At 45.7% G+C, this 15,053-nt stretch overlaps 1 protein-coding gene across 1 annotated transcript in view; it reads left to right on the plus strand.

The window, feature by feature from the left end:
- The first annotated feature begins 365 nt into the window (after positions 1-365).
- Positions 366-15,053, plus strand: part of LOC130381015 (interleukin-1 receptor accessory protein-like 1-B) — a 27,643-nt gene continuing 12,955 nt past the window's right edge. The window contains exons 1-3 of the mRNA XM_056588436.1: positions 366-434; positions 5,452-5,638; positions 7,838-7,991. Of these exons, the coding sequence (XP_056444411.1) occupies positions 433-434; positions 5,452-5,638; positions 7,838-7,991 (343 nt within the window). The 5' untranslated portion in view covers positions 366-432. The remainder of the gene's footprint in view (positions 435-5,451; positions 5,639-7,837; positions 7,992-15,053) is intronic.

Genomic DNA, 15,053 nt, shown 5'->3' on the forward strand with positions numbered 1-15,053 from the left:
ACACGCACACACACATCTCCATGGCAACATCAAGCACCAGTGTCATTGTCCGCAAATCTTTATAATAAACGTTTTTTCAACACCACCACCACCACCCCTTTGTCCTTGGTTATTATGGGTCTAGCATTCGCACCGCTACTCCCCACTGAGGTGGGTTTTGTGGGCTCCTCCGGAACAAGGATCCAGGGTGGTGGTGTTGAAAGCCGGCTTATTGTAAAGGGTTTGCAGACAATGACACTGGTGCTCCATGCTGCCATGCAGGAGAACTCTACCTAGGTTTGTGTAGCGACGGCTGGTTCAACCACTACACTGATTAATTAACGAGCAACAGGTGTGCAGCCTCACCCAGCCCCAGAATCAATCAGCGTGGCTCGGGCCAGGTGAGGCTGCAGGTCAGGCTATCATCCACTCAAACTCCCACAAAATGTATGCATGTAAGTATATCTTTTTGTCTCCATTCCGCTGACGTTCTCAGTCACTTTGATTTTGTCCTATTACTGAATTGCACCGGTTTGATTTCCTTGACTTTATCTCCTGCTCTGTGTCCCGGACAGACTTATTACCATCGCGCTACGAGCGCTCAAATACCAATTTCGGTGTCTTTGGTGCCGGAGGATAGCATCTGTGTCCTCTTTAAAGTTCAGACTTGTAAAGGCTGATTCACTGCCTCTTTTATAAGACCACAGCGGGTTAAACTTTCCTTTTCGTTGCCTTTCTATCCTTCCGGCTTTTTGAATTCTAATTCACTGTCTCTGAGTCAGTGCTCCCCTAGTCACCATGTTTTTTGGTCGAAGGCAAAACACCCCCGAAGAGCAATCATCCGGTTATTTCATCATCTCATTTTAAATCAAAGAGGTGCTATCTTAATTAAGATATTCATTAAGTAAGCTCATTAATTCCCCTCCACAGGTGCTATGCAACCCTGCACAGGAAATTTGCAATAAATTCTGTTGCCGCCGCCGTTGACTCTAGAAGAGAGCGCGAACATCGGTGGAGAACGAGGCAGGGAAAGGGGGTGGGGGATAGGGTGGGGGATTGGGAGGTGGTGTAATGAAGGGCTGGCGATTATTAGGGGATGGTGGTGTCCGCGGAAAAAGGGGTTGGTGGTGTAATGAGGAACTGGTGATGGCTATGATAAGAGGGTGGTGTTTATTAGGGGGTGGTGTTGGCGATGACAAGGGGGAGGTGGTTGTGTAATGAGGGGGTGTTGGTGAACCCCGACAAAGGGGTGGTGGTGACAAGGGGTTGGTGGCGATTATTAGGGGGTGGTGTTAGCAATGACAAGATGCTGGCGATTATTATGGGATTGTGGTGGTGGTGACAAGTTTGTGGTGGTGGCAATAAAGAGGGGTCGTTTGTGATAAGGGACTTGGAGGCGGTGATGAGGGGATGGTGGCTGTGATGATGAGGGGGGGTTGGTGTTGACGCTACGTTCACACTACACGCCTCCGTCGACGGATCTCATTGACTTTGCACGGGGCGCTCACGAAAGGCATCGCGGGTCCGTCCGTTACTGTCGGCTCCGTGGCCTGCGTCAAAAAGTTGAGAATTGCTCAACTTTTCAGGCGGCAGCGAATCCATTGGCCAATCAGGTCGCGTACCATACCATACGTCGGACACACCCTCCGTGATCCGTCAACGGACGCCAGTCAGTGCGAACGCGGCGTGATGGGGATGGTGGTGATGACAAGGCATTATCTGTGTTGATGAGGGGTTGGTGGTTGGGATGACCTAGGCAGTGGTGGTGGTGATGAGGGGGGGGGGGGGGGGGGGGGGGGGCATGGATGACAACCGTGAACGTAGTTGGGTTCCAGGCCTCACCTTTGTGTTCAGTACTGCATGCGTTTGACTGCAGTGTGTCTAAGTCACACGCATAAACATCCGTCTCCAATGAAGGGGATTAATACGCCAAAACCCTCTAAAAAGACAGCGCATTATGCTCCGTCCGCAGCACACAGACACTAGACTCATCCCGGGGACGACTCTTAATTTGAATTCATTTAAGCCAACGCAAACACTTTGCAATGGCCCCGGGACGCCGAATTGACTTATGTTAGCTCACGCCCCGGCCCCCCGCCGCCGCCGCCGATGCTAATCGCCTCTCGGCGGCGTGGACAAAAAGAGCTAAATATCTCCTCGGCTCATAATTGAGCGCTTGCTGGCCGGTGCGGCGCCCCCCCCCCGGCCCCCCCCCCCCGTCCCCCAGCGCCCCCGTCTGCCCTTGAGCTATCAGGCCGAACACGCGGCGCTGCCAGCAGCCAGGCCGCGGTCCAGGGTCGGGGGGTAGAGCGACGGTACATCTGTCATTGCCAAGGAATTGCATGTATCCCTTACACACCACGCTGCTGGCTCACTGTCTCGGTCTCTCGCAGTCTGCCTCTCTCTCTCTCTCTGTGTTATGGGGCACTCTCTCTCTCTCTTTGTTTGCGTGCGTCCCTCTCTCTCTCTCTCTCCCTCTCTCTCTCTCTCTCTCTCCCTGCCGCTTACTCTGTCTCTATCTGCCTCTGTCTTGGTCTCTCTCTCTGTCTGCTTACTCTCTCTCTCTGTCTGCTTACTCTCTCTCTCTCTCTCTCTCTCTCTCTCTCTCTCTCTCTCTCTCTCTCTCTCTCTCTCTCTCTCTGATAGACATCCACAGCCATTAATGATGTGCTTTTGCTAGGTATGACCTCACTCCTCAGTAGCTACGGTAGGCTAACACTAAGGGGTCTCTGTTAGCATTCTGGTCGTGTAGCACTCTCAGCGTAGCATGGGCCAGGCTAATTGATTCTAACGATGTGTTTAAGCGTTGGCTGCGTGAAAGTCACACACACCGAGGGATGAGGTTGAGAGGCTGATAAGAATTATGGTTGAAGTAAAGTTCAGCCGTCGACACAGGCAAGGAATTCCTTTCCAGTTTCAAGGCCCTTCTAAATGTACGGATAGGAAGTATGAGAGCATTTTCAGTTTTTTAGATCATATCATTGATACAATTTAATTTTTATGATGACACTTTTGAAATCACTATCAATCAGCATTGACTACAGAGATGTTCAGGTGATTTAAGCTACGAGCTAGCTGAAATGTTACACATTGCGACTTTGAATTGTTGAAGGATCTATGATTTAAAATATATTCAACTTTGAAAAAGAGATTTCATCATAAAATGTAAATCCATTTTATAAGACAAAACCTTACACACAGACACACACACACACACAACCTAATGCACTGCCATGAGTGATGTTGGAAACAAGTTAAGACGACCCGTGACAACATGTTGGTCCGGCCCATCGATCACTCTCCTGGACAAGATGACACCATTCCTCCACTTTCCCCTCCCGCCTTCTCCTTCGCCCTACCGAGCAATGGGTGGACGGGGACTGTATCAGCACCACTCAGAAAATTTAACCGGGGACGAGAGAGCGAGAGACAGAGACAGAGTGTGAGAGAGTGAGAGGCAGAGAACCCCTAGGGATCTCATTTATTCAGCCAAGTTGTCCATCTGCTGGGAGATGTCAAGGATAATCTACACATCATGTCACATTTGCGTCGGGGCTTTTCGACGGGGAGGTGGCCAGGCGGTTTGACGACAGTTAGTCAGTCAGTGCTGAGAGAGAGAGAGAGAGAGAGAGCGAGAGAGAGAGAGAGAGAGAGAGAGAGAGAGAGAGAGAGAGAGAGAGAGAGAGAGAGAGAGAGAGAGAGAGAGAGAGAGAGAGAGAGAGAGAGAGAGAGAGAGAGAGAGAGAGAGAGAGAGAGAGAGAGAGAGGTTTGTGGCCCACAATGTGGTGGCGTTTGTGTGGGTATGGATGAGGGGTTAGGTTGCCAGTGTTTGTCACCGCGCTAATCCACGAGTTTTTGGCTAATGCCGAGTAATTACAGAAGGATTTAACATGTTTTTGGTAATTGTTTGTTCGCCGTCGGGCTCAATTTGTGTAACCAGCTTTAGCCCGAGGAGGAAGGGGGGGGGGGGGGGGGAGTGGGGTTGAATATGAATGATGAGAACCCCCCCCAAAACCCCAACCCGTCGTCCAATCTGGCAACCTGGTCGGTGCTCCGAACCAAGAGGGAATTTCAGTTGGAATGGAGACTGGGGACTGGCAGGTTTCGATTTTGTTTCATTATTTGTTACACTCTCTAAAGAGGGGGGGGGGGGGGGAAAGATTTCCTTATTGTGTATATTGATTAATTGATTGATAGTCCACCTCTCCCCAGATACCTCTGAGCTACAGAAGAGTGTGTGTTTAACCTAATTGCGTTGGTGTTTTGTTGTTGTTCAGTGGGAGATAACGGAGAGAGAGAGGAATACTTTGGTTTAGCGACCGAGATCTGTCTCAGTCTCTGGCGTACATAACTTTAAATATTAGCCGTCGTGCAAATATTTACCTAATGTCCGTAATTAAAAACTAAATTACAACGGATTAAAACGTTTCAAGTTAAGGCTTACAATAATAACGCCTTTGCTGTAGCTTCGGAAAAAAAACGCGTTAATAAGCCACACGGAAACAAATGATTAAAACGCTCAAAATAGAAAATCACACACCTGCTGTGAGTGGGAAGGACCTCTGCCCACCCTGGAAACAAAACACAAGACATCCCTTCAAAGCATTACTTTCTTTGTGTTCTCTCATATTTATAATCTGTGAGACTGTTTGTGTGTGTGTCCCTCATGAACAAAAATATGCTACTGTGTGTGTGTGTGTGTGTGTGTGTGTGTGTGTGTGTGTGTGTGTGTGTGTGTGTGTGTGTGTGTGTGTGTGTGTGTGTGTGTGTGTGCGAGTGTGTCTGAATGTGTTTGTATCTGAATGTGTGTGCCCCTCCCCTAAACAAAACACACACAAACACACAAAGGAAAACGCACACACACACACACATAATGTTTCCTTCTATCTGTGCGCATGTTTAAACTAACTAAAAAAAAAACTAATGTAAATTAGTATTAAGGACCCTCCCGGACCTTGATCTGCTATTGCTATGCTAGCGCTATGCTAACTGTGTAGTTTCAATGCTGTCGCTTAGTTAGCAAAACACTAGTCCAACAATAGTATAACGTGATGTTTTGATGCCGTCACTTTGCTAGCATAGCACTAGCATAACAATAACATAACGTTTTGTTTCGATGCTGTCGCTTTGTTAGCAAAACGCTAACATAACAATAGCATAACAATAGCATCACGTCTCGTATCGAAGCTGTCGTTCAGTTAACATAACGCTAGCATAACAATAGCATAATTTGTCGTTTCGATGCTGTCGCTTTGTTAGCATAATGCTATCATAACAATAGCATATCCATAGCATAACTTGTAGTTTCGATGCTGTCGCTTGGTTAGCCTAACGCTATCGAACAATAGCATAACATGCCGTTTCGATCCTGTCGCTTTGTTAGCATAACGCTGGCATAACATTAGCGTATCGATTTCCGCACTTCTCACGTTGCTAACCAACCATCATTTTTTCTCCTCCGTCCCTCCTCAGGAACTCCACGTACTGCATGAAGGTGTCCATGTCGCTGACGGTGTCGGAGAACGACACCGACCTCTGCTACAACTCCCTGATGAGGTTCTCCGAGAAGGCGGAGCTCAGCAAGAACAAGGAGATCACCTGCCCAGGGATAGATGATTACATACAGCCCGGGGTGGAGCCCGAGATCACCTGGTACAAGGTGAGGGTCCCGAGTTCGATTCCGAATCCGAGAATAAGAGAATGTCAACCCGACATCTACACAACCCGGGAGTGAGTGAGTGTGTGTGTGTGTTTGTCATACATTAATCTGAAATATGGATAGTCCTGTGGTGGTTTGGGTGTTTTAATCCCAAGCCAAATGGTACTGGGTTTGGTACTGCCAAACCCAGTCCCCCCTAGAGGTTCTGGGTCCGATTCCGGGGGTCCATAGTGTACCTTTCGGCCACATTGAGGGGGCATATTGTTTAAGGTTGCCGATAAATGCTATGGACCTAGGGAATCAAACCCAAAACCACTCTACCTCCCTCACCCTCTACATGCTCCGTAATTAACGAAAATCTGAATTAACTCTTATCGCTTGGATTGTTAGGTAAACTGTCTTGTATTCTAGTTCCAGGCACCAACAATGTAACAAGTAAACGCACACACCCCTCTCTCTGTAATGTGGTGCACAGCAGAATCCAATTAAAACCGATCAAGTTTGCTTTTTTTCTACAGAGTGTAGAACTGCAAGACCTTAAAATTAAAACAAACAAATAACTTTACCGTCAAAGAAAAGAACAACAAAGCCGTTCGAAACAAAAGCCCCTTATCTGTTCAACAGCTAGCGAGTTTCTCCGAAGCTCGTTTATTAACCCCAGCGAAAGAGAGAAGTGTACTTCTTACAGAGTCTTTCGCATTCTGTTCTTATTCTCCCAGAGTAACGATCTGGGTAAGGTCATCTGTGCTACGGTGTAAAGTCTAATGAGCTTAGCACGCTGTCTCCCCACCGCAACCCGAGTCCAAACTCCAACCCAAAGGTGACTCTCCAGCACAGAAAGACGTGTATATATATATATATTTATATATATATATTAGTCTCGTTCGCTAGCAAGTCTGACAGAGCCCTCTGAACTGCTGCAGAAAGGTATGCACTCTTTGCTACTGCTCCTAAAAATACGCTCTAAATAATAAGGGCTCAGAGCTTCTGCGGAGTTCATAACAGCACAGTTCATTACCGAGGAATGAGCTGAGAGTCTCTCACTCCCTAACTCGCTCAGTTGAAAAGCGGGGGGACTCTTTAGTGAGTGGGAACTCGCAGTGTGCACATCTATTATTCACGTTGATACCAAGTCGTTGTTAAATACCTGAGCCTGATTGGTCTGTGACGCCACTCTTTTTCAAGAACACAGAGGGACACCTCTGAGTTTTAACAGTTATGGAGGTAGGTTGGTGCAAACCCGACGTTTAATTTCACGAGAAAAAAAAAGTAATGGAATTAAATGGAGTAATGGAAACAGTAGATCGCTGTGATTGGTTGTCCTCGGTCAGACTGCATTCCGCGGACGTTGTGTACTGCGGGATTCCGTCCAATAGCATTCCATCCCATTCCTCAAAGTAAACTCGAATCATCCGATTACGCGTTGTAGTTGATTCTAATGTGTGTCCTTGTTAAACGATGATCATTTGGATTTCCTAACCACTTTAAATCACTTCAGTATGGATTATTCCAAGTCCTTGACGGGTTTAGCCGATCAATTGAAGCTATTGTCCGTCACAAGCGGTTTAAAACTCGGATCATGTCTCCTCGGTGGTTATTGATCGGAAGTGAGTCCTGTTCAACCCTTCCTCCTCAATCATGCACAAATTACACAAACACGGATTGTGAGGGTGTCTTGCTCAAAGGCGCCTACAGGTAAGTCTTCCCACATCAGGGTTTGGACAGTCAACCCTTCGGAGGGAGCCAAACATCCTTACCTCAAGACTATCCAACCCCAGTACAAATGCCACATTCCATTGTCACCCATAGAAACTATCACCGGTAATTATTTGTTGTTGTATGACACATTGTCATGTGAAGCCCATTGAGTGTGCCTGGTTTATGAAATGTGATGTTTAAAGGTGACAGATTATACCAGCAGGTGTGAGTGTGATTAGCTGTTTAAAGAATCGGACATCGCAAATGGGCATGTCCCCCTAGATGTGTGCTGGATAGATCAGTCTAACAGCCTACCCAGTAGACTGTAGCAAGCCGTTGCTCATCTATCTATCATAAATCTAGGTGGACCCGTCCACCCATGATGTCAATAGAGGCAGCTTTTGAAAACGGCTTCTGACGGCTAATAACGGCTAATCACACTCACGCCTGGTGAGTCGACGTGACTCGACTAACGGGATTCGTTGTTCCCAACCGAAACAGGAGTGCAAGCCAAAGCAATGGCGTCCGACCGTGCTCCGAACCCGAGACACGCTGTCCATCCAGGAAGTCCTGGAGGATGACATCGGGAATTACACGTGCGAGCTGCAGTTCGGGAGTTTCCTGGTGCGACGGACAACCGAATTATCGGTCACAGGTGCGAAGAGACTTTTTTTATTTATCTGTTACGTCACAAAAAACGCAGGGCGTCAAGAGCGACGTTGGTTCTCGGGGTTGGCTGTGTTGGGAGTTGCGTGGCGGACATTGAGATCGAGCACATTATCGGATTCGTAAAGAACGACTGGGTGAAACTGTACATCGCTGCCTCCATATTCATTCGGTGTCGGGAGCCAATTATCTTTCAGCTGGAGACACAGTTTGCATGTGTCTCTTTAAAAATAGACCATTGAATAAAATCGGGGGGAATATCATAATAATGGAAAAAAGACAAACCCCAAAACTTTTAACAGCTGATCCCTGCACCTTTTCTTCCCCCCCCTCCTGACAGCCAATAGCAGCACGGCTGTCACTGTGACTTTTAGGCCAATTTAATTGCTAAGTAGAAGAATTCACACTGAGCCACTTCAGCACTTTTTCTGCTGAAATATTTAAGCCTGAACCTTAAGTCTGTGACAGATTGCTTGCCACCAACTGGCATTGTGAAGGTCTCCCCACCGCCCCCCACCGCCACCACCACCACCCCTTCCACCCTCCTCCCCCTCACCCCCTACAGAGAGAAGACGAAGGGTAGGAGAACATCCCCAATCACTGCCTCTGACGTTTTCTGAACCTTTTCAGAGCGAGTTATGCTAGTTGCCAAATCATCTGTATCTGAAATGTGTTGTTTTGGTTGACGTTTTTGTGTATTGACATTCATGTCAATGTCAAGATGTCAACCTTTACCATGGTAGAGGAAGTATTTGAGTCAAGCTTTGTTTGGAATTACAAAAGTGTTTTCCTTTTCTTTGTTGAACAAGCTTTTTGTTTGGCCTGATTTGCCCGGATGAAATCTGTCACAATGTCAAGATGACATCTTACAATTTGATCTTTCTGGTCCATTTCCCATCAATCACTAAATAATTTGCGTAACTGTAGTCTCCCAAATGCTTAAAATGAATGTCTAAAGTCTGATGGCATACCAGCAAATATATTGCAAAACGAATGTGTCACATTCTTTCCCATCGCATTTAGTTTTTCGACCAATCGGGAGGCTGGGATCTGTAAGCATGAAATTGCCGAACACAAACTTGGCCTGCAATAGTAAACAACAAAAAAGGTTAGGGTAAAGGTGTCCGTAAAGGTTTCAAATCAACACAAAGGAGAGCATTTTTGAAATGCAATGTGGTGTTGAATAAATAAAATAAAAATGTGTCAGGCCAAGATGGCTGCAGAAATTGATATGGCCGGTGCTTGCCGGCTAATAGAAACTCTTGGCCCGAGATCTGTGCCTCCAGACATTCTCCCCCAAACAGTTAGTCGGTGGTAATGCTAGATCCGATTTTAGTGGACCTGCGGTACTGATCGGTTTGCGGACACCCTTCGACACCACAACCAAACACTGCACCGTACGTCGCAAGAGGCAAGCCGGGTCAAACCAACGTATTTGGCCCCACTAACAGTAACCTGATTGCTCCTTTATATCCCCCTTAAGACACAAAGACCCCCGGTGACTTCGTCCGCCCCGCTCAAAGCCTAACCTGGGCTATAAATCATTTTCTTCAACAACCTTAAAATGTCACCTTAAAGTCTGTCCTGTGGAGGGCAAGCAAAGCAGTGTAGCCTAGCAAAGCTAAGCCTAGCATAGCTTCACATTGCATATTTCAGCGTATGTTAGCATAGCTTAGTTTTGGTTACACTTGGGCCGCTTAGCATAGTATATGTGAGCATAGCATAGTAGCGCGCACACATTTACTATGTATTTTATTAGTTGCCCAAAGCCATACATTTATATTTTCCTGGCGTTGAGCAGCAGGTGTGTGTGTGTGTGTGTGTGTGTGTGTGTGTGTGTGTGTGTGTGTGTGTGTGTGTGTGTGTGTGTGTGTGTGTGTGTGTGTGTGTGTGTGTGTGTGTGTGTGTGTGTGTGTGTGTTAGTTTGTGTGTGTTTGCCCCTTGGATTTGGCGCATCTTCCATCTAGTTTGTGGACCAAGGCTTTCTTCACACCTCCATGTGACCTCCGTCACATGGGTGAGACTCTGGGTCTTGTGTCGTTCTCAAGGTATTTCACCATCTGTTCCTTTTCCCTTTCGTCTCTTTCCATCTGAAAAGTACACACTTTAATCTTGTTTCATGCTTTGTGTTTATGTACATGTAATAAGTTCATCGTGACAATATAAAAAAAATATATTTTGATTGTCACTCTTCCGTTGCCTTCTCCATCAAACCAAGTCTCACGATACGAGGCGATAGGAGATCTCACCGCCGAGCAAACAAACAATTCGGGATTACTAAATGCTAGGTATTTTTTTGTTCTACACCCCTTATATTAGAAAATTAAGCCTTGCCACAAACTAGCTCGCTTTGCCTTCTGCCGTACGGTGTCATCGCCTTTTTAACGTCTTCCCTTTGAAAGTACCAGCAGGAAGGACCCAACCGGGGTCCTGAAGTGTCCTCGCCCACTCATACCGTCTCCATTTTACATTTACATTCAGGGCCTTTGACAGAGGCTTTCATCCAAAGCGACTTGCAATAAGTACATTTGTCTGAAGAAAGAGAAACAACAATACACACAAATAAAGAACCTGAAGCATGCTAGCATCGTTGCTATGCTGACTGCCTTTCTTGCTTTGAAGAAAGAAAAGTGATGTGCAAAAGTGTTCCTCAATTCTTCTCTTTTCTTTAGTTCTTACCTACACCGATTCTCCTCCGTTGTCAGATCAACTGGCGATATGGTAAATCACTTTTTAACACGGAGAGATCTATTTCAAACATTGCAAATAAACGGTACTTTAATTCAGTTTCGTTCAATGCGTCCATACGTTTTTGTGAAATTAACGATTTCCATCTACCATATTTAAATATTGTGAGAAATACGTGTCGGTATGACAGAGTTTTACATTTATTTATTAATTTATTTGACAGGGACGATGCACAGCTCATTAGCAGTACCAGAGTTGGCTATAAGATCATTTTCATCTGTAGTCCCTAGTACATTCACCCATGACTTCTGAATTGGGCTACACAATCAGCCACCGACGCGAGAGTAGACCAGAGACCAAGCTTCTAAATCTGTCTCTAAAGACCCCCCCCCTCCCTCTTCCACCATCTTGGGACCATCGGCGACGGCCAAGACCGGCGTCCGACACTAACGAGCGCCGTTAAAATGTTCAAATGATAAAGAAGGTTCAACCCAGGCCGTGTGTTAAGAATGGCCTTCTTCGTAATCAAACGGGAATCAATCTGAAGCCAGCGGGAGGGTCGGATCCCGGCTTGGCTCCGCACCAGCGTTTGATGTCTCCCATTAAGCAGTCCCCCGACGAGGCGGGGGTTGGTGGGGGGGGGGGGGGGGGGGGGCGGTGGATTAGGGAGGGAGGAAGCCGGTATGAGTGCAGCTTTGGCGTGGTAAATGTCCTCAGTTAGCACGGCCTATCAAGCGAGACTGATGTCGTTAACCTGATTTACCTCAGTTTCTTCTTCTGTTTTTTTTTTTTTTTTTACACAACGTGCGCCGCGCGAATTAACGGATCAGTTCAAAGAAGAGAACGGGGTTGCCACGTTGTGTAGGACAAGCGTGGAGAAAGACCCTCAGTGCCTCAAAGAGGTGTCACGGTGGAGATGAAGTCGGGTTTAATCTCCCTGACATGAAATGTCTTTCCATGTTCAGGGGGAGATTGTCGGTGGAGGTGGGGGGGTGCGCTCCTGTAATCCCGCGGCTTCTTCCTTTGGTGTTGCGGGTCGCCCTGAGGTGCCTCGCCTGGTTTGAACGCTAGCCTAATTTTAGAAGGTAGCGCGTTCCGGGCGCAGAGCGCAGGAAAGGGTTTCCGTGTACATCAAGAGGGTGATGGGATTCGTGTGGTTGTCACGGAGACCAGTGACGGATAGCGTATCGGAATGTTTGATGACAACGGAATGCTCAGGGTATCGTGAATATTCTGGATTGTTTTGCTCACGGAATGGCTTTGAGTTTGGGTCGTGGTTTGTCTTTTGAGGGTGAATGGTGTTGTTTCCAGTTTCCAAGAGTGTACAAGTGCACTATATGAATATTGAAACAAAGAAAAATATTATTGTCACACTCAACAGTTATTCTCGGCCATAAAATGCCTTTTGTGTTGCAATGTTTTGGAATTTTGCGGGGATAAAGTATTCATACTGTAACATTACAATGAATAACATGTTTCATATCTCAAGTAAAGTTCCGCTTTAAGGTTGCATAATGAAGACATACACTGACTAAACACATCACTCTGTTGGTTGGCAAAAGGATAAGAATTTGGTTAGGAAACACGGCTGAACTGTTTTATTATCTAAGTGGAACGCTGATAAAGTCACGTGTCCTTGATGGTGTTTAACATACATTTACATTTAAATGCAATTTTAAGTTGAGGAAATTAATGGCATTTAGCAGACGCTTTTATCCAAGCAACTTACAATAAGTACATTTGTCAGAAGAAAGAGAAACAGCAACATATCGCTGTCGGTACAGTAAGGATGTTCATAGAACAAAAGATATCTAGGATAAGATGCTGCACAATGCTAAGTACTATTTTTAAGTACAAGAATGTATTCATACTATTCATCCTTACCTATTCGTACAATTTTACTGCCAAACGTTATGAGTGACATTCCTCAACAACGCGTCTTCAGAAAATACCCAACCGCGTGCCCATTTCAAAACTCCTGATTAGTGATTTATATTTCTCTCTTATATTAGCCTTATCGTTAACAGACTGCTTATTAGAGATGGTATACTCTGAAATGTATTGTAATTTAATTGACTTGATTTAAATGGGAAAATCGTCTTTTCCGATTACTATCGAGGTCAGATGAGTTTGTGCTTACATTAATTATAACCTCAAAGGGTAAAATCTTTTCGCTCCGGCTCTTCGACAACTCCCCCCCCCCAACCCCCCCTGAACCATCAGACCCTCCAAAATCCATTGCATTATGTAAACAAAACCCACAAAATAGCAATTAAAATGAACCATTAAATACATAATAATCGAAACGCGACAAAGAATACTTGGGGATCACTTTTGATAGATAAATACAATTTTAAACAGTTGATAAAATCGAAAGCCGTTACCAGTAAATCATTTACGAATTTACACCTTTCACCTATGCCGTGCGATTCGTAATTATAGAGCCGGACGGCCAGACATAATGGAAAAAAAAGCCATTTTGTGGATACCGTAGGATCCCACACGACAGGTCATCAGTGCACATGCTCATCCTTCCATGACTCCTATGTTCACGCCCGTGGTTATGGCCGTAATAATGAGAAATGTATGATAAATAAATAATTAGGGGAATAACAATAACGCTATTAGTAATGAAGGGGGCCGCATGACAAATAGCTTTAATTGACAGGCTGCTCTTCACCGTCCCTCAAGAGCCATCGAGCGCAACTTGAAGAGCGATTGCTTAACAATCCGGCTTTCTGTTTGCCAACGCCATTTTCTCAAGATCTCATGTAGGGGGGGGGGGGGGGGGCCTGATTAAAGATGGGCTGATTTAAAGATGATTGTCATCAAATTCAAGTGGTTTCCTGTCAATGTCATCTAAGCAGATGACCACAGCTGGAGCGTTATCTTCAAACAAATTGAAAATAACAAGAATTAGGTGTAGGGTAAGAACTAAAGAAAAGAGAAGAATTGAGGAACACTTTTGCACATCACTTTTCTTTCTTCAAAGCAAGAAAGGCAGTCAGCATAGCAACGATTGCTAGCATGCTTCAGTGTCTTTATTTGTGCATACTGTTGTTTCTCTTTCTTCAGACAAACAGAAAGCCTCTGTCAAAGGCCCTGAATGTAAATGTAAAGTGGGAGAGGGCACTTCAGGACCCCGGTTGGGTCCTTCCTGCTGCTACTTTCAAAGGGAAGGGGATGACACTGTACAGCAGAAGGCAAAGCGAGCTAGATGTATGTACCTTTTGAGCTGGTTTACTGTTCTGAGTCCATGTTCTGTGAGACTTCGAGTACCTGCCATGTACAGACGGGGATCTTGGGTTTTAACAAACACATAAGGATATGTAAGACAGAACCAGAATTCGTTTTTATTTCAAACCACAGGAATGAGGAATTGCATAAGGTTGGTATTAGCGTATTTGGAGTTAGCTCATGTGAGCATGGAGATGTGTTTGCGAAGGATCTCTCCTTCGGATGTTGAGTTTCTCCTGTGGGAGCAGGGCCTTCGCAGACCAGAGGAAAACCAACAGCAGATGTGAACTGGCGCTGAACAGATGGCGCCGCGAGCAGCTAGTTCAGGCGCCTTCCGTCTTCCGCTGCGTTTCCAGCCGACCGACGTGTGTGTTTCTAGCGGAAAACGTTTGCGTTTAGTCCGTTTGTTTGTTTTATCGGAACGTAATCCTTTCTCGTTTAAAAAACAGGGGTCATCGGATTACAACGGCTTAATTCATAATTGCTAATCTGAAGCAGCTGCTTCGCTAGTTGCTCTGGCTAGGCCGTCTCTTGAAGACAAATGTGGAAGTGTAGTCGGCTCGTCTCTTCTGTTCCTGTTTACGTGACATATTTCCAACTGAATCTGGGAAATTGTACAGAAAATAAGTAGGGCAATGTTATCGGATGGAACCAAAAAGGGGAACCAAAAAGGGAGAAACATGCTAGCTGTGTGGCTAGCTGTGGCTATCACAGGTCTTAAAATGAAGCAATTGAAACTAGTGACACATGAAATGTGACATCACATGAGGGGGGCGTAGAAACCGATAGCAATGGTTTGAATCTTTAAGACTGCTCCCAAGTTTTGGAGCAGTAGGAGAAGTTCCATCGCATAGATTTGGAGGTCAAATCCCTAATAAAAACAGCCAAAGAATATCTGTAGAGATAAGCTAAAGAGATAAAACAAATAATAATTTCACGGTGCCTTTAATATGCATTATTTTCGGCACCACTCAACCACTCATCTCACCCTCTATTGATTTTGAGTAAATATACGGACAAAATGCAAATCAACCCAAGATGGAGCTGCTCCATTTTATCGAGGTGTAGGAGCAGCACTAGCTTAGCTGTTTGAGCGGGTTGGCCGGTAACCGCAAGGTTGCTAGTC

This window comes from Gadus chalcogrammus, chromosome 4, assembly GCF_026213295.1.
Source record: "Gadus chalcogrammus isolate NIFS_2021 chromosome 4, NIFS_Gcha_1.0, whole genome shotgun sequence".
NCBI lineage: Eukaryota > Metazoa > Chordata > Actinopteri > Gadiformes > Gadidae > Gadus > Gadus chalcogrammus.